Here is a 20,836-nt window from a genome sequence, read left to right as displayed (position 1 = left end):
GGGTCAAGCGCCATCTGCTGGAGTTCCCTTGAACAACCCACAAGGTAGATTTTAGCTAGCCAATATAGACCCATTTTTTTTAAGGTAAATAAACAGGACAAGACATATGTAGCTGAAGACATAAGGTTTGTGCATAATAGTGGGGGGAATAGATAATGTTTGCCAGTGTCTTAATCTGAATGCAGCATCTCATAACCCAATTATATATTTTTAAATGGTTATGTTAAATATCTCATGTTTATAGTTTGAGGCACATTCATCGGGCCTGAGTGTTTTTTCTGAGTGTTTTTTTACAGACAACTGTCGTTCCGGGAGTGATGGGTGAATGCCGAACCAGGAGACGGGCACAGGACCGGAGGTGGAGATGGAGGTTACTGGCCTGTTTCCCTACAGATGGGCGATCTGGGGTTCGTGAGATGCAAGGCCAACGCCATGTCACCGACTCACTGTGAGCGACAGATAAGTATGAAACAGGGAAGAGACCATTTTGTCCGAAGCGGTGCCCAATACTCTGTCCTCAAATGACACAAGAGGGAGGTTTTAGATATACAAATTTTTAGCTATACAAATGAAGCTTTGATGGATTTTTTTGATTAGTTAATTGTAAATGAAGCCAATTCATTTTAGTGTCATTTTCTTTGAGTGATGCATTTTTTTTCCCCCATCTCTATTTTTATCCTGACTTCAGGGAATTTGTTTTCACCCTTAGGGGGTGTTGTTTTGTTGAGACGAGAATGTGGTTATTTTATTTTATTTTCATAAAATCGCGAGAGAAATTCTAGAGCCAAATCCAATTGCCTTGATCATGACTGGGGACTGGGCGTGTTAAAGTCATTCTAACACTGCCCTTGATGTCACTGTAGGCTACTGCAGACTGGCTCTAATGACACTTGGAACAGACACCCTGTTTAAGTTTTCCTGACTGAATAACAACATTTTTCCCCAAAGCAGGAGCTTGCGCTTAACCATGTTTCTTAGAATCTCCAACAGACTGCGGACAACCGTTCCTGACCACAGAAGGGAACAGGGAGACCAGACCAGAGGACTCTCCTTTTTTCTCTTCTATTTTGTCTCTGTTGTCTCTCTCATCTGTGGATCCACAGACGGAGCACTTCATCAGCCTGTACTGGGGGAGCGGGAGCGCCGAGGTGGCCCTCCAGCAGCACGACCCGGGCCGGCCCTACGTGGAGCAGTACAGGGATGGACCGGGTTCAGTTCAAGAGCCTGTACGTGCTGCTGGCGCCCTGGCTGCGCACCTTCACCCTGCTGGACCAGGACAGGGACTCCCCTCCTCACCTTCCGAGAACTCGCTGGCTGACCGCTCTATGTAGACCTGCCCAATGGGGAGACAAGAGACTACCAGAAGCAGATGAGCAGCCTGAGAACAGGCCAGAAAACATGGAAGAGAAAGTGAGGACCGCCATTCCTGAGGCTAAGGAGGGGTTCCTGCATCACATCTCTCCTGGGGATTGGGTCCTGGTCCGCGACCACAGACGAAGGAGCTGGAACTCGCCGAGGTGGCTCGGGCCGTACCAGGTTCTACTCACCACGCAGACAGCGATCTGAGAGGACTTCGTGGATCCATGCAAGCCATTGCCGACGGGTCCAAGCAGCAGAGGACGGTCCACCAGGGGATCACCAACACCAGGAGATCAAGGATGCAGCTGAACCAGAGGGCTCAGAGGCCAAAGCCATGAGCTGCCACAACTGTCCTCTCCTCTGACGAGGAATCGGAGGAAAAATGACCTTGCTGGTCACCTCCTTCTCATGATCGTTATGATGGCAACATGGAGAAACTCCACAGCCATGACCTCACAAGATGCACCACACACGCACACACACCTGCACACACTGCAACTAACATTGAATATAACTGATTCAAACAACGCGACATTGAAGTTGCGATCTAGAAGAGAAGACGCCTTGCATTCCCCAATGACATTCTATTGCCCAAAAGAGAAGTGTCACCTAAATGACTGTTGGATATACACTGTGAACAAGAGTGACCTTGACAGTCACCGCCACACTCTCCTCTCCTCTGATGAGCAATCGGAGACTGACCTTGCCGGTCACCTCCTTCTTGTGGTTGTGGTATGACAACATGGACAATCTCAACAGCAATGACTGCACCTCTAATCGCACAAACTGGAACCTACATTAAACATTCAGAGACGCACACATGGAAGCTATGTTCCATAGGACATCACATGCGATTATTCACAACAAGAGTGAATGAACTTTGAAATAATCTGAAAAATATCATATTTGTTTACAAGAGTTACAATGGTTGAAACATGAGTTGGTAAATAAGTTTGGGTTTTTCCTCTAAATTGACCAAGAGGTTTTTTGCCCTTCTTACACTGGTAACCATTTATTTTTTTTGCCTTGTTAAATCAAGTTTTTTGGTGAATGGTTGTCCACTCTTAGACTATAAATAGTATATAATCATGTCATCTTTTTTTATCTTGTTTCCTGTGAAATTTCTGAAACAAGGGGTTTTGGTGCGTGATTTTGCACGTGGAGAGAAAATAATAAAAAAAACATTATTTTTTTTTGCTCCACCTAGTGGAGAGATTATTTCCTTTCCACATGTATAGCATAGCTGACTGTTTACACTGTGTTTGGATTTTATATTTTATTTTTGTGTACCTGTTCAGGCACAAATGGGGGATTGTTCAGGAATTTACATCCAAACACCTTAAACCTTTGTCCTCTCACTCCTTTTGTAATTCATCACCTCCCCCAAATCCCTTTGTCCCTCTTAGAAACTACCGCCTTTTTCTCATGTCACATGTCTTTACTCTTGGCCACGCCTGCCATTCATATGTGACAGCGGCTGGTGATTTGGTCCGCAACTCGGCAAACCCCGAAATGCGCTAGAGGGCAAAATAGCTAAAAAAACTTTTTTTTTTTTTTTTTGTTTGTTTGCGTATTACCAAAGTTGAAGTTGTGAAGAACCTACTTACTATAACAGACAACAGTTTTAGGTTCACGAAATACGTTTAATTAGTCTGCAAACTAAGCTCGTTTTTAGCTGATTTCGAGCCGGGTTTGGGGGCGGGCAGATCGATTAGCATGATTTGTTTTCATTGGCTATTGCTTCCGGGTTCTCCGCCCCCACCCTGCCCATAAGAACAGCATGCTTTGTTTGTTTACATTCAGTTCCACGTTTAACCATGGATGCTACAGCTTTTGCGAAAGCTCTGAACAAAGATCTGCTCAACGCCGCTCGACGATTCGACAATGGAGAACTTATGGATTCGTACCTAAAGGACTACATGGATGTTGACGATGGTACAAACTCGGAATGTGGTAGTGAAGAAGAGGACAATGCTTCGAGTAAGCTATCTTTATACTATCTGTGCTGTTTACATTTACGTTAGTCGTTTAGCAGTAGCTCATTTCTAAACAAGTGACTGAGTCTAGCTAGCATAACAAATCTAGCACTAACTAACAAAGGCTAGCTAGCTAACGTTAGCTAACATGCTAGTTAGCTGAGCTAGTCCTTTGTTCCTAAACTACCCAGCGAGGCAGCTAATATCTAGCTAGCTAACGTTAGCTAACATGCTAGTTAGCTGAGCTAGCCCTGTGTTCCTAAACTACCCAGCGAGGCAGCTAATATCTAGCTAGCTAACGTTAGCTAACATGCTAGTTAGCTGAGCTAGCCCTGTGTTCCTAAACTAGCCAGCGAGGCAGCTAATATCTAGCTAGCTAGCTAGCTAGGTAGCTATTACAGAGAGAAACAGAATGAGAGAGCATGAGAGGTATGTTAGTCTGACACCTTGTTTTTTGTTTTGGTTACAGCATGAGCAAGAACAAGCTCCAGGCCATAGCCCAAGACTACCAGGAGAATGGTGGACAAGTGCAGACCCCCATGCGCTTGGACATGCAAATGCTACAACTGGCAAGAGCATCTGAAACCCTACTTCCGGGCACTCCCACAGATTTCGAGTTACCAGCACTTCAGGTAATTATCATGCATTAGCTAGTCTATTTAATCAACACTTTCTGGTACTATTTTATGTATATGGAGTGCCAGTACTGTGGGCAATAGTTTAATGTACTTTCTTCCTTCTATTCTATTGCAGTTTTGATGCAGAGAGACCTGGCATGGTTGTGGCCAGAGAACACCGTGATGCACCAGCAGTCGAGTTTCAGCTGCTGCGCAAGCCTGATGTCCTGCCCCCCAGAGAAGGTCTTCCTGTGCAAGCCCCACCCGGACTGGACATGGCCAGACAGACATATCTCTTTAACAAGATCAGAGAGTTCTGTTCTGATGAGGGACGAGACATCACATGTCCCCCGCCAAACTCCACAGCAGCTCAGAACAAGACTGTCCGCTTGTAGATTCACTGCAGATCATCAGGATGGACAGCACTGCAGGAGAAAGGCCACAGCCTTTTCCTGTTTGTATACTGAAGCATTGCGTGTTCTCTTGCACAGACTTGCGCACACTTGCACAGACTGCATTGTTCGAATATTGAATACTGAGCCGAGTACTGTTATTACCTTGAGTATTGAGCTGGGGACTGTTATTACTTTGTTGTACACTTGATCACAATGAACACTATGCACCTTGTTATTACTTTGCTGTGCACTTGATCACAATGAACACTATGCACCTTGTTATTACTTTGTTGTGCACTTGATCACATTGAACACTATGCACCTTATTACTTTGTTGTGCACTTGATCACAATGAACACTATGCACCTTGTCTATACAACTGACACTTTAACACTTAGACTGTTGCCTTTTTTTGTACACTTTACTACTTATGCTTGTAATGTATATCATGTATTTGACAATAAAGAACGTTAAATTTGAACTTCATCTTATATTGTTCTTAACTGCATTCACAACACAAGATTAATACTGACTCAAAGAGTGTGGGGTAATCAGTGAGAGAGCACCCCACTCTCAGGTAATACCCCAAGTTGACAGCCACTCTGACAGATAATGACAGATCGTCCAGTGGGGGAGTGGCTGGGGGTGCGGTTACCAGGCTATTGTTCACGCCCATTACCTGGCAGTCAGAGGTGTGAAATTGTTGGAGAACTTTGGAGGGCGATTTCTCAGCTAAGTTGATTTGGCAGTACTAGCATTCAAATAAGCATATCTTCTTCAAATATGTTCAGATTTCAATGTATGAGACCTCATTTGAAAGCTTACAATCTGTACTTTCATAATCTGTAAAAAACTGAAAAATGAAAATGCCTAGTTGAGGACCAAATCACCAGCGGCGGTCACATATGTACAATGCAGTAGCCAATCACATCCTGGAAGCACCGTACCTTTGTTTTGATCGCATATAAGCCACAGCAAACCCATAAACGGCACTTCGCTGATGAAACCACCCTTGTTGCGTTTTCAGGAAGTCCTTGCGGCTCGTATTGTTTTTCACAATAAACCAGACTTAACCTTTTGAACGTATCTTGGTAAATCTTTTGACTAGATCAGTTTAAAATACTATCACATTATGCGGGCATGAAATCATGCAAGCCTCGCATATTTTGCACGGAATTCTGCGATTATTGTGGTGAAAATGCAACCTTTCTAAAATAGGTGCATAATCTGCCCCTTTTGGCATTAACATGCGATGGCATAATCACGTTTTTCTTTAGCGTTTCGGGGGTAACAGGACCCGGGGAACATAGGACCCTTTTTCGGGGGGAACATAGGACCCGGGGAACATAGAACCCTTTTTCGGTAGGAACATAGGACCCGGGGAGCTTAGAACCCGGGGAACATAGGACCCGGGGAGGAGCTTGAGTGAAAAAAGAACGGCTCCCACAACTGCGATCGGTTCCCATCGTTCTTTTTAAAGTGCCGTTCAAAAGAATCGGATCGTTCGCGAACGTCACATCACTAGTATGTGTTGGTTGCCTTTTCCAAGTCGCTTAAGCTGAGGATACAATACAAGATATAATGCCCGATTTTATACACGATTCACAATCCTGCCGAGTCTGTCCTAGTCAGCAGCAGTCTGCACTAGTTGGGGGTAGTCGGAGTGGCAATTTGGCACAGAAATCTGTAAGTGTATGAGGGGTACAGATTTAAACCGGCAAGTGTATGATGAGAACAGACTTCTCCGGATCTGAGTCGGAGCATATCAAACATGTTTGATATTTTTGAGCAAATTCTGGACACAATCGTGTAGTGTAAACTCATCACCACCTGGTCCAGTCATTAAATGTGCGATACCCAGTTTTTCAGTTGTCATACAAAAATCAGCAGAAGCCAGTCGTCTAGTGTATACTCCCAGTCATTTCATACTCTGTTAACATTGTGAAAGTCATCTAGTGTATCCGAGGCTTTAGACGGGTGTTGAGTGTCGTTGTCACGCCACAGACGTTATCAATGGATGCAGTCAGGTCCGTGCGCACAGATGAAATACTATCTCGCAATTCAGTGGAGACACCGTCTATTTTCCTGTGCAATTCACCGGATAAGGACTCCACAGTCTTGTCCATGGATTCAATCCTCGTTAGCACATTTTGCTCGGATCTTCTGATAGCGTCCATTAATTTAGTCATCATATCAGAATCTGACGTCGCCGTATTGCGTGCAGCCTGTGCTGACGAGCCCGAGGCTTCCTCCCCGAGTTTAGGCCGCAGATGTTTGCGCATCGTGTTGCGCATCGGAAAACTGATAAACCTTTACAAATGTGGTGGAATATGCAACAGGACGTTCACGGTTTGGTACTAGTCTGGTAGAACAGCAGTGGGGTTAGTTTTACAAATACAATTTTAATCGATTGTTCGCCCTAAGCGGGAGCTCGAAAAAACGTGTCTTCACATGTCGCTGCTCACCGGAAGTCCCAGCACTGTCCGAATATTTCTGATGTAAGATATTGCCTCAAGTAAAAATGAAGTGATAGACATTGTTCTATTTTTTATTTTTTTTACAAGATTCCTCATACTAACCTTCCCTTTCTGTCTTTGGGAGAGCTTAGAAAGAAAGAGATATGAGCAGAGGCTACTCTGCTGCCTCTGAAGGGTCCATGCAAGGGCGAGCGAGACAGGAGAGAGAGAGGGAGGGGGGGTTAGATAAAACCAAGATGCAGAGTTGAGACTGACGGGGAAAACTGGCATTTGGCAGCATTACACAAACAGGTCTCAAAACACACAAGTGATTCTTTGGTTATTCTGAAGCATTCATGCTTTTAATGCTTGGTCTATGAAATTACAGTTTCTCTCGTGGGAATATCCATGGTGCTGTAAATATAGTTTCCAGTCTTCTAACACAAGATCTGTCAAAGGTGTTTTGTTCAGGCAGTGAGAGGGGCGTACCTGGGGGTCCTCTTTTCTGGCTGGGTGCCGTCGTGGTTGGCCAGGTTGAGGGAAGCCAGGGACATGCTGGAGACAGAGTAACCCCGGGGTCGCACACCTGGAAACCATGGATACGGAAGAGGTGTGAGGCATCAGAACGAACGTGTGTGTTTCTCACAGCAGTGTGTACATGTGTGTGAGAGACAGAGAGAGAAAGAAGGGGGGGAATGTGTACCTGTTCCTCTGATTAGAGGCTTCGGTGACTCCATTACATCCCTGTGGATGGATTTGGGGCGGGGCTTCTTCTTCAGACTTCCTGGTCGCGGTTTGATGACCTCGTCCATGTCTTCCATGAGTTTAAGCTGCTTCCTCCTCATGTATTCGTTCTTGATGTAGTCTCTCCTGGCCTTTTCCTCGTCTCTCTTCTGCTGCTCTTCCTCTACTTTCAGTCTGAGGGAAAGGGGAGGGAGGAGAGGGAGAGAATGGGGGAGGAGGGAGAGAAGGTTTGGCATGGAGAGACTCATACATCATGAATAAGTGTCATGGTCGGGTTAGGGTTAAGCTACCATTTGAGTATTAGATCTGATGATGAAAAGCTAGCCTTTCCCGTTGTCATGGCAGCAGTGATTGTAGCCAAGCGAAGGCATCGTAATGCCAGGCATGCTCGTGAGGAATTTTTTCAAAGGAGAATATCACTTTTTGATTTAAGCGAGACTGAAATCCTCCAGAGATAGATTCCCAGTTCAAGCAAGCTCTAGGTAACCTGATGAAATCAAGGATGATACTGAGCCTGCCACCCCATGCAACTGTATACTATTCAAATAACTAGGCACAAGACTATAAATAATATCCTATAGTGACCGTGTAATATGTAGGCCTACACCGCTTTCCGTCACCAACTACTACAATGTATAACTAACAGAATAATGATATATAGTACTTAAAATCACTAATGTAGCCTACTAGAATAAATCAATAGAAAATAGCACAAATATATTTACTATATAAGGTGAAACCAATATAGGCTGTACATTGCCAAAGTACAGGGCCTACAGTAGACCTTCAAGTACAGTAGGTCTACAGAAAATGAGAATTGGCTCCTACACCCACTGTGCCAGTGAAAATGTTTTTGATTTATTTCTATTTAATTTTGTTTAGTTAAGAGAACCCACACTGCACCAGAATAAACTTGTCATTGATTGTTTGGTCATAGGCCTAATGATGTAGGCCTATTTGTATTTTTGGTCACAAAGGTGGAATGCGACAACTTTATCGAGTGAATCCCTATATGCTCGCTAGTGGTGGATTAAAGGGGTAGTGTGCTATTTTGGACATTTAGCCCTATTTGTGGTCTGTCTACCATGATACCATAGCTGCAGTTTTTATGCAGGCTCTCACTGGGCTACAATGGAAGTCAATGGGGCATACGTAAATGCGTTGGAAAAACTATGATTAAGTGGTTTTCCGAGACAGGACGCACATGGTGTTATCTTCAGGTTCATAGTAGACAGACCACATGGTAGACAGACCACAAATAGGGCAAAATGTCCAAAACAGCACACTACCCCTTTAATGAGAGTTGATTCGCTTGAAAAAAATCTTCTGGACCAGATCGATGCCATGCATGGCGCTAGCCTGCTCATTGGGAGCAATTTGGGGTTCAGTGTCTTGCCCAAGGACATTTCGACATGTGGAGAGAGGAGGAGCCGGGATTCAAGTCGCCGACCCTGCGGTCATTGGACGACCCACGCTACCTCCTGAGCCACAGCCGCCCACCTTACTTTTTTGAAACTCAGGGCTGTATAATGGTGCGTTCCATTTGAACTGGGAAGTCGATGGCAGCAATGTGAAGAGTGTGGTTGATGTGACTGGGGTGTTTAATGATTCTCCTTTCATTTAGCTGTAAATGGTCGGACATGTATATGCAGCACCGCGTAAACAGGAAGTGAGGTCTAATTGCTTGAGTTGTTTTTGAGTTATCTTCGTTTCTGTGTTCACCTGTCCAACCCTTCTGGAACAGTAGGGGGCCTATTTGAATCTAATGTGAATTTTTGCATTCCACTTGTCAAACATTAACAAACAGTAATCTAGTAATAATGGATTTTCCATTTAAATTGTGTTAGTTTTAATCACACCTGTTAAATGTTAACGTGATTGCTAGATTCGTTGAGCTCCCCTGCAAGCAGCTCCTTTGCAAGCTCCAGCTCCTTTGCCAGCTCCAGTGCAGAGAATGAGGGGGACTCTGTTACGGCTCGCATGCCCTCGCCTCCACAACCGCCTCCCTCTCTCCCCTCTGGGCCCGCTGCGCGCTCGGGGCGTCCTACGCGCTCTTCCGCACGTCGCATCGGCCCAGGCATGCAACGCTCTGACTCTCCGGAGTTTCCCCCCACTACCGGGCGTTCCCCGTCTCCGGCCAGCTCCGCGGACTCGGCAGTCTCCTCCCACTCCGGTGGCGAAGAGTCGGATCCCGACATGCCCAGCACATCGGCCCGTGCGCAACAACAAGAACGGCGCGCTCGTCTCCGACGATGACGCGGGCGCGGCTCTACTCACCGGTTTCCTATTCATCATCACCACACCTGTCCCTCGTTCTGCAATCACCTTCAACCCCTACAAGAACCTGGTCTACACTCCACTCATCGCCAGATCTTACCATAAACTCATGTGGTAAAGTATAGCCTAGCCTACATCTCCTTACCTGTGTTTTGTAGTGTTTTTTCCCGTTCCCCGTTTGTGATTACTCTCACTCACCCTGCCTCCCCTCCTCATCTCTCCAGTTCCTGCCTGACCCACGCTTGTCCGATTACCCCGCTCCTGCCTGACCCACGCCTGTACGACAACCCTGCTCCTGCCTGACCCACGCCTGTACGACAACCACGCTCCTGCCTGACCATCGCCTGTACGACAACCCCGCTCCTGCCTGACCATCGCCTGTACGACTACCACGCTCCTGCCTGACCATCGGCTGTACGACTACCACGTCCCCCTTTTTGTTATCTCATTAAATCGCCCCTCCGGGCTTTACCGTCCCTTGCCTCCTCCTTTCCTGTTGCGCCTGGGTCCCTAACCAAACCCTCACAGACTCGGATGACACCATTATATTGCAGCATAGTCCTGCTACAAGAAAGATCGTTGAGGCTCATCTAGGTCAAGTAAGCTCTGCAGAGTTCCTTACATCCTTTCAGAAAGTTTAAACAAATGCCAAACTTGAAGATTGAGTGATAAATGGCAGATGAATGAAAGTTGTGAAATGATGACAATGGTGTGTTTTATAATACTTTATATTCTATTATTGTTTTAAAAACTTCAGTGTGTTCTTTTTTTAGACTCCCACTTGAAGATTGAAGACATCCTGAAGAACAAACCTGGAAGAGAGAGGATCATGAATGAGTATGCTCGGACCAAAAGCCTCACCGATACCAGAAGACGCGATATGGTCAAGATATTGGTTGCACATATGACAAGTGAACATGGGTATGTTATCATATAATCATTACATACCTACACACCTATTAGAAAAAATGGCTTGACTTGGTGCAGTACAACACCCCTCTTTTTGCAGAAGGTGCAAGTTACACATCAATACTCCTGTCAATACTTCTGTTTGGATCTCATACATTAAAGTGTGTGTGTGTGTGTGTAGGACAAGTCCTTCAAGGCGTGTTAAAGAGGACTATGCAAAGGGCATCACTAACTTGTTCCCAAACCTAGCCGACCCAAGGAGCAAGTTTGGCTATGTAAGTAGTAGTGGTGTTCCTTTGGAGAATCTGACAGAAGTTCTGTCATCTCTGAGCAATCCATCTAGTCCAGACCAGTCAGGCAAACGACACTTACGATACTCTGACGCTAACAGATGTTTCAACGATTCACTGGTCTGTCAGCACTGCAGGAGTCAGACCTGTTGTCTTGATTGAGCAATTCTTCATCTATGGGCACTTCATCTATGGGCACGTGTAGTTTTAAGGAGAAAAATGAAAAGATTTTAACCTGCTATTTAAAACTGAATAACACTCTACTTTAGGAGCATTTTTACAATGCAGAAGATGGGGGTGGGTATCTGGCATGGAGACTCAAATATATTCAGAAGGAAGCATCAGAGGGACATAAGAAAACCCTCAGTCAGTCACCAACACAAGCAGGTATGTGATTTTGTTTAACTAAGTCTCATTCATGACACATGCTGGGAGAATAAATATGTAAACTACCCAGTCATCTGTTGCAGGTGGTCCAGTAGGTGACAGAGACCCCTTCAGAGAGGAAAACTGGCTAACCACAGAAAGCCAGTGTTGCGAGGCCATTGCACTGATGAAGCACACGACTGATGAAACAATTGTCAAGGAGAAGATGAAGCAGACCTTCACCTATCGCCAAAAGATGGTTCAGGACCCAGTGAAGTCCTGTGAAATATTCACAGCGTTTCCAAGATTCCTAGACATGGCAGGAATGGTATGTGGATCTTCGACTGCCTTGCCTTGAAACAAGTCAGGACCATTTTTTCTGTTCCACAATAGCCTGCTTAGGGCTGTAATATCTCTCATGATGATAGTGCCACACCATCATACTGTTCTTTCTTTATTCCATCTTGTCTGCAGATTGAGCAGGATTTCAGTCTGATGTTTGGTGATGCAGCCTCTGCAAAGTTCCTGGAGAAATGGCCTACTGTCTACAAGCAGAAAGTCCTCGAACAAAGCCGTGGCCTCACACAGACAGACGACCTTCAAGACCTGGTTCAAAATGCTGAATCCACAGCAGAAGTGGAAAATGGTATGCTGGAATAAAAGGATTATACTAATGGAAGGGAGAATTGTTTTTAAAAGCAAAATGGAATGACTGTTAGCTTTCAGTGCAAACTTTTTTTACTTGTATTTTCAGGATGGGACAGTGACATGTCATCCATTTTGGTCCTTGTCCACCTCCTGCCACCGTCACCTCATGGCCGCAAGAGACCAGGGCTGCGTTTCCCAGATTCGCCGAACTTCTCCGCGCTACGACGCTTCTCAAGGTATACATTGGCGAAGGGACAGTTTTTCCTACGAGTGTTTCCCAGACTATCCCTTAGTGGGCGCCTGAAGATACATCGTTAGGTCCATGCCAAGATACATCGTTAGAGGAGCTGTCCCTGGGCGCGGTGCTAAAAAAAGAATGAATCGATGCCGCACACATCGATGGCCATTCGTAAAGTCACAGAAATGACGTGCCAATATAATACGTGCTGTCTTAATTATTTTATTTCAGTCTAAATATTACCAAAAAGGAAGCTATGCCTCCGAAAGCTCATCTGCTAATGTATTTGAAAGTCAAAGCGAGACCTCGTGATAGTCCCAATTCATACATCAAATTACATTACATCAAATAAAATATCCAAGAAAGAGCATGGATCGGATCGGGACATATAAGCCCCGTCGAGGATGTCTTGAAAGGCCAGGAAAAAATACTTTAATGATGATAGGCAATGATTATAGCTAAATGACCACTGATTTAGTTATCATACAAACAAAGGTATAATGCCCATATAAATTGCCCCTGTGGCAGTAGCATTCCCACGTTAGAATTCGCGCGGATACGATGACTAATTTAATCTATCAGGCACCGGTGTTGGCACATGTGGCCTATAAAAAAAACAAGGGTAACTGCACATATTGAGCGACATGGCAGATATGAAGAGGAAGCGTGTGATAGCGTTCACCAAAGAATAACTAGTGATCATGCTGGACGAGGTGGAGCAACCGAAGGCCGTCCTGTTTGGCGGCTACCAGTAGGGCCTATGCACAACTCCAGTAGGCTACTTCCTGAAATTAGACATGCTTCTCTATTTCCTGTCCTACACTTTGGATGAAATGATTATTCAGGAATTCCTGAATAATCATTTCATCCAATAGTGTAAGACAGGAAATAAAGAAGCATGTCTAATTTCAGGAAGTAGCCTACTGGAGTTGTGCATATAGCCCATTGAAGAAGGCTGCATGGGCGAGCATTACAGCGGGGATGGCTGCTTCCACTCCTGGGCCACCCAGGGAGTGGACAGTCGTCAGCAAGAAATGGCAGGACTTCGCCAGTCAGGCCAAAAGCCGGGGGGCGGCAGTGCGCCGAGAGGCAGAGCACCGTGCCTTCCCTCACCCCGGAGGAGGAGAAGGCCCTATCGATCATCGGCCTCACAGCCTCCCAAGGCATCACTGGTGGCCTTTATTTGGAGTCTGGAGGGGGCCCCTCCAACATCCAGCCCTCAGCTGAATCACCCCAAGCCTCCCAGCCCTCAGCTGAATCACCCCAGGCCTCCCAGTCCTCTGGAGAGGAGACCCCAGCGCAGTCAGACTGCTCCACCCCGTCGACACGCTCTCCCCACACACCCCATGACATCCCCCCGCCCCCCGTGAGAGGCAGCTGAACACCACGGATGCGAGGTGCGACTGCAGCGAGGAGCTCCTGGAGGTGGGGAGGCAGAGGCTGGGTGTGCAGCGTGAGAGGCTGGACCTGCAGAACAGGCAGCAGGCCCTAGCGGAGGCACAGTTTGTGTGGCCCTCCATATCAGTGTCCATCATTCTGCCAACTCCAGGTAGGCTAAGTGTGTATTTTGTATACTCTGTCTATTCCCACACTGCATGCATTCCATTCAATGTCGCTAATTGAATTTTCCTCCCTTGCAGATGATGCAGATGCCTGAGACACACTGCACACACTCACCACACACACTACATACACTTACCACACACACTGCACACACTCACCACACACACTACATACACTTACCACACACACTGCACACACTCACCACACACACTACATACACTTACCACACACTGCCCACCCACTACAGTACACTGCGCACACACACTACATACACTCACCACACCACTCATCCTTCCTACGTGTTGCTACCTTGTCGTGGTGGGAAGGCTTGTGTGCCTCCATGACCATGAAGGCTATATTGGTGGGGGGTCACCCCCCAGCAGGTTCAACCATGCCGGGCAGGTTCAGGGTAGAGGCCAGACGAAAAGCAACAACTGGCCCTCCAGGTTGGGGGTTGGGCATGGGTCTAACAACCCCACCCTGGAAAAAGACAGCCTGTTACAGGACAAAAAAATGTAAAGAACAAACCTGCCCATGTTTTTTCCCAACCAATATTAAACAAGTTCATTTATCCTGTATATTTGTCGGTTCTTGCCACATTACAACAGTAGAGGTTTTGAAGAAGGCACACAATATAACAAACAGCATTTGTAAGATCACTAAATACTGTGAATCTGTTAGCTGTAAAAAGTGAACATGTAAGGAGTGATTTCAATTTGAACTGACCCAATATAACTATGTTTCTGTCTTTTCTTTGGTTTAAGTATTGTTATCACTTTCATTCAATTTAAATCAAGGCCTCATTGGTTTAAAGTGCTTATCTTACTTTGAATCAAACAGCAAATTTCCACTCAGGCGCAAACGTTGCATGTCACGTGATTAGTGACGTAGCCAAAGTTCAAGTTCCATTTTTCAGCCATCTTCCTTTCTCGCATGAAGAGGCAAGATACACCACGGGAGAGATGAGCAAAAGAAATCGGTAAAAAAATATAACATGATTGTTGAATAGCTAATATGTTTACATTACACTTACACGCAGATGGGATATTGATTTGACTAATAACTGTTAAATGAACTTAACGTCATCATTTATCACACAACGTCGTCGATACTTTCTTAGCTAACGTTGGCTCGCTAACGTTAGACCGTTATTCTAGCTAGCTGAAGTCTCTTCGTTGTCCGTGAATGCTACAGTCAGGGATGTTATTCACTTGATGATTATGTTCGCCACTCGTATGGTTCCTCGATGCATTTCTTGTGCCAGGTAACATTTACTAATTAGTTAGTAATTTTAAGCCCACGACGTGTAACGTTAGGCCATTGTAAAAGGATTTAGCTAGTGCTAGCTAACGTTACCATCCGGGACTGTTTGCTATGGCGTCGACATGCTGACAGGTTTGTTAACTTGGGGTTATAATTTTATATCATGTCGTTTTTGATGTATGCTACAGCAATGTTATTTATTATTATTGCCATTCTTAAGGCCCCTGACCTCCGCACCACACAATGCATTTCTTGTGATGGCTAACTCATATTAGCTAGCCATTCGGCGTACACGTATAGGCTCGGTCTAGCACGTGCTAGCTAACGCCACCATAAATGTGCTTGCCGTTGCATAAAGGCAGGCAGAAAGTCTTGGGGGGGGGGGGGGGGGGGGGGAAGACGGTGAATGTGTGGGAAAGACGGTGTTAACATGTGTTTCAATGGAAAACACTGGAGTCTTTTTTTATGTATGTTACTTTGCTATTATTAATAAATGGCTCCCTTTCTTGTAGGCCTGCCTGAGGTGATTGCACGTATGCACTGTCAAAAGCTGCACATTTTAAGGGGTAAGTGGTTTTTCTTGATTTATAGTTGAGTATCAGGTGTAAGGTTATGTTCATAATTATTATAAGAAAAGGTATTCTTGCTTCATCACCTGTGATGGGGAGTTTCATTTTATGCAACTGAATCCAAAGGGGAATTCGAGGTGTCAAAGCAAATGTGTGTGGTAGTAGAATACATGGGACGTCTTATATATCATTCAAAATATGGTAATATTCTGTGTGTTATGAAAGAAAAATATAAATTTCAAATAGTCCTCAATTTGCCAAATTTTGTAAATGTGGTGTCCGGTGGCCTTACTGCGCAGTATTCATTAGCAGACAGCACCTTTTGAAGTGATTGGTGACTCATGCTTGGATTTAAAATCAACTGTTTGGTTCAGAATGAATGAACTACTGCAATCACCGCTTATTGCCAAAAGGTGGCGCCAAAGACAATGAAACTCAATGAAACTCAAATACTTGATTACCAGTTCAAATAAAACTTATATCAATTGCAGAATTGTATCACAATATTATATAATCATGAGGACTCCACAGAAAGATTATATTTTGTAATATATATTTATGAATTGTGTTTTCTATATCACCCATACCAACAATCCAAATGTAATTTGGGTCTTTTATGCCCCACCCCTCTCCCCCTCTACAGTAATCAACTGAATGTGGAAATGTAAAGACTGTGGTGTCACTAAATCACGAAGATCAGAACTTCTAAAGCATTACAAACTTCAGCATAGGCATTTTGGACGCCGCCATGCTTACCCTTGCACATATTCAACCTGTCCTTGTTCTTTTACTTCTTGGAATGCCCTTAAGAGCCATTTGTCAAGAAGCCACCCTTGACTGAACACACAAAAAGATCAGCTGACAACTTTGAGATGCCTTTTGTGTGAATACAAGCCAATTTCAACTGTTAAAGACTATGTGCAGCACTTAGGGCAGCATCTGAAAAGCCACGAGACTGTTAACTGTATTTTTCAAAGTTGCTTGTACAAAACTAATGTTTATGGATCATTCAGGACTCATAGGTCCAGAAATCACTCTGTAAGCGATTTAAAGCCTGGAATTGCTGTGAGGGTACAACCAATCCACCATTCCTCTGAAGACAGTAATTCCGATGAATCACATGAGGATATTTCAGAGGATGAACTAACTACTTCTGTCCACGGCAAACACGATACTGAATACTTGTCCAATACGATAGAGCGCAAAATTGCTTCAGTGTTATTGAAATTAGAGCATGTTTTCCTGGTCCCTAGTGTGGCTATTGATGACCTTTTGCAGGAGCTGCACTATTTGATCAGCATAGTTTCTGTCCCTGTCACCTATAACACTATAATCCAGTTACTGCAGGAACGTAATTGCCAAGTTGACATAGCAGTTGTCCAGGGGTTGGCCTCTGTGCTGTGTAAGTCAAATCCCATTCAAACTGCAGTTGGAGATAAAGGTCCCCTTTCTACATCTTGGAAACGAAAGGCATACTACAAAAATAATTTCAGTGTTGTAGAACCCTTGGAGTATGTGCTTGACAGAAAGAATAGAAGGTCATTCCAGTTTGTTCCAATACTCAAGTCATTGCAGCAGATTCTTAGTTGCCAGCCAATACTAGATAAATCCATACATTTGAAATATTGTCATAGAGGGGGTGATGGACTGAAATATACATGCTTTTTTGATTCACTCAACTTTCAGCAGAATGTATTGCTCTCTAATGAGACTGCTATTTCAGTGATATTGTATGTGGACGAATTTGAGATTTGTAACCCCCTTGGCACGTCCAGGAAAACACATAAGATCTTGGGTGTTTATTGGATATTAGGTAATTTACCTCCAGGGTCCCACTCATCCCTGTCTGCCATACATTTAGCTGCTTTGATCAACAGCAATGATGTGAAGCATTATGGATATGAAAAAGTGCTGGAACCTCTGGTAGATGATCTTGTCACGTTGGAGCAACATGGAGTTTTCATCTCTTAGCTGGGGAAGACGATAAAGGGCACTGTTCAGTGTATTGTTGCTGATAATCTTGGTGCACATAGCATTGCAGGATTCGTGGAGAATTTCTCATATGTGTGTAGATTCTGTACAGCAGAGAGTCAAGAATTTCAGACTAAAGTTAGATCAGGAGCATTTTGTCTGAGAACCGAGGGAATTCATGCTGCTCATCTGAAGGCTACCAGAGAAAAAGAAGTGCCCCATTTTGGTGTGAAAGGGGGTTGTTTGTTATCACAGAGATTATCATACTTTAATGTGACAACAGGTTTTCCCCCTGACATAGTGCACGATCTCTTTGAGGGAATTGTCCCTGTTGGGATAGCAATGTGTTTGGCTGTCTTTGTAAGTAAAAAATATTTTACATTGGGCAAATTGAACAAAGCAATACAAACTTTTCCTTTTAAATGGAGTGACAAAACAAATCGTCCCTATCCTGTACCACTCGCATATTCAACAAAGAAAAGGATCGGTGGGAATGCACACGAAAACTGGAGCCTAGTGAGATTTTTACCTCTTTTGATTGGAGACAAGGTGCCTGCTAATGATCCTGCCTGGCTAGTCCTGAATGATTTGAAAGACATTGTAGACCTTGTTGTCACACCTTTTCACACCAAAGAATCTATAGCTTATTTGGGTAGTAAAATAGGTTTTCCCTGACCGAAGAATTCTTCCCAAACACCACTATTTGGAGCATTATCCGCAGCTCATTGAGCAGTTTGGTCCCCTGGTTGCACTATGGACGATGCGTTTTGAGGCAAAACACAGCTTCTTTAAAAGGGTTGTGCGTCGCACAAACTGCTTCAAAAATGTGCTCTTATCATTGTCACAGAGGCATCAATTTCACATGGCACATCAGCTGCACCTGTACAGCTTCCCCACACCAACTCTGGAAGTTAAAAATGTTTCCTCCATTCCCATCGATGTTCTGAATGAGGAAATATCACATGCTGTGAGACAGAAGCACCCAAACCTGGATCTTTTGTGTATGGCAAAATATGTGACTTATGAAGGCTTTAACTACAAGAATGGCATGATCATTTCACATGGGGAGCTTGCAGGTCTGCCAGAGTTTTGTGAGATCATTCAGATGATTGTTCTCCAAGAGAAGCCACTTTTTGTTGTCAGACGGCTTGATGCGTGGTACACTGAACATTACAGAGCCTATATCCTGACATCATCTGCTAGGGGAATTGAACTGCTTGAACACCATAGTCTTACAGACCCATATCCACTGGCTGACTACACGATTCGAGGGAGGCGCCTTGTGGTTCCAAAAAGATATATACACGTCTAAGGTTATGACCAATTTTATTATAACTAGGTTTATGATTAAAAATGTGAGATTATACAGTGGGAATTACTCTGAACTCAATTTATTTGATTACTGGCATTACTGCATACATGATCTTAAATAGGCTTTTCATTACTTAATCTTATTCTCTTTCTCTCTCCTGCAGAATTTCACTCGTAGCTCCAAAACAGCAACTTCAACTGTGACCTTTTATCAGCCTTCTGAAGGTAGTGTCTTGGTATATACAAATATGTTCTGTATATACTGCTACTACAGAAAGCCAGTCTGACTTGAAGTAATCTTATTCTCTCTCCGTTCCTGCCACCCCTCCCTCTCTCTCCCTCCATCCCTCCTTATCCTCCTCCCTTTCCTCCAGAATTTCACTCCAAGCTCAATAAGTAAGCAACTTCCTTCTGTGACCATAAGTCAGCTTTCTGAAAGTAAATATATATATTGTGTATATACTGCTTCTACAGAAAGCCAGTCTGACATGAAGTAATCTTATTCTCTTTCTCTCTCTCTCCTGCAGAATTTCACTCAGCTCCAAGACGGCAACTTCAACTGTGACCTTTTATCAGCATTCTGAAGGTAGGGTCTTGGTATAGAAAAATGTTCTGTATATACTGCTACTACAGAAAGCCAGTAATCTTATTCTCTCTCCATTCCTGTCCTCTCTCTTTCTCCCTCCTCTCTTTTCTCCAGAATTTCACTCCAAGCTCAATAAGTTAGCAACTTTCCTCTGCAACCTTTTATTTTGTCAGCCACTTTCTGAAGGTAGATATACAGTATATAATAATGGTATATATTGTTAATATACAAAGCCAGTCTGACTTGAACTATTCTTATTCTCTCTCCTTCTCTCTCTCTTTCGCTCTCTAACTCACTCAGACTCAAGAGCATGGCTGGAAAGAAGTCTGCAAAGCTGTTGGTTTTTCTGAGTGTAGATGACAAAAGAAAAGTGTTGCTGCCAAATGGGATTCCAGAATCAGTGGAGGAGCTTGTTGATGATGTGAGGAGAGCTTGTGGATTGACTGGGAACTTCAGGATCCAGTACCAGGACAAAGATTTTGGTGATACATTTGTAAATTTGACATCTACTGGAGAACTTCAGGATCTTGGCACCATCAAGGTAATCCCTTTGCCTGATGAAGACACAGCTCCTGCACAGACAGCTGTTCATGTCAGCCTCAGTGGTGATGATGCCTTTTCCATTTCTGGTGAAACTGATGACACAGTACTCCTCACCTCAACGTCTTCTAGTCCTTCTTCAAGGACCCAACAGTGGCCTAAAGAGTTTCCCATTCCAAGCTTTTCATATGACACTGAAGTCCAGTTAGATAGAGGAAATGCCGCTTTCAAGGCAAACGGAACAAGGTTGAAAGTCAGTCCTAGGATGAAGTCAGACATTCTGGAAAAGGTGTCTGATGAGATCTACAAGTATAAAGCTTACCCAAAAAGCTTAGACTTCTGTGAGGTTTCAGAGGCACTGATCAAGAAGCACCCCTGCTTGGCAGAGCCGGGGTCTTGGAATGGCTGCTATGGGTGGACACAGAGACTTAAAACCAGGATGGGAAACCTCCGTACCCAACTGAAGGGACTTGGATGCCCTGAGCTTGCTGTCAATGCTCTAAAGACCAAAGCTGCAGATGACGCCCATCCAGCAAAAAATGTCAAGCGACCCAAAAGGTGGTGAGGCCAACCATTTGCCGTCCTATCCAGCTGGCGAGACGGCAGACAATCTTGAGCTGGAGCGGCAGGTACTTTTGAAGGAGGTGAAGAAACGGAACAACGGGAGGATTATCCGAGAAAAAAAGACATTTGCCCTTCGTAGACAAGAAATAGTGGAAAAGCAGGCCAGGGTGGAAGAGCTCCAGGAGCGATGGCCA

The 20,836-nt window shown here is 44.4% G+C and overlaps 1 protein-coding gene across 1 annotated transcript in view; it reads right to left on the bottom strand.

Moving 5' to 3' along the window:
- The window catches only part of camsap2b (calmodulin regulated spectrin-associated protein family, member 2b), a gene marked incomplete at both ends in the record, with an annotated part of 190,165 nt that overhangs the window by 19,592 nt on the left and 149,737 nt on the right, over positions 1 to 20,836 (bottom strand). Inside the window, 3 exons of the mRNA XM_084457876.1 lie at positions 6,927 to 6,992; positions 7,293 to 7,389; positions 7,507 to 7,721. Coding sequence (XP_084314002.1) covers positions 6,927 to 6,992; positions 7,293 to 7,389; positions 7,507 to 7,721 — 378 coding nt within the window. The remainder of the gene's footprint in view (positions 1 to 6,926; positions 6,993 to 7,292; positions 7,390 to 7,506; positions 7,722 to 20,836) is intronic.

The sequence above is a fragment of the Borostomias antarcticus genome (assembly GCF_949987555.1).
Source record: "Borostomias antarcticus genome assembly, chromosome: 24".
Classification (NCBI taxonomy): domain Eukaryota; kingdom Metazoa; phylum Chordata; class Actinopteri; order Stomiiformes; family Stomiidae; genus Borostomias; species Borostomias antarcticus.
This window is presented reverse-complemented; position numbering and strand designations above follow the sequence as displayed.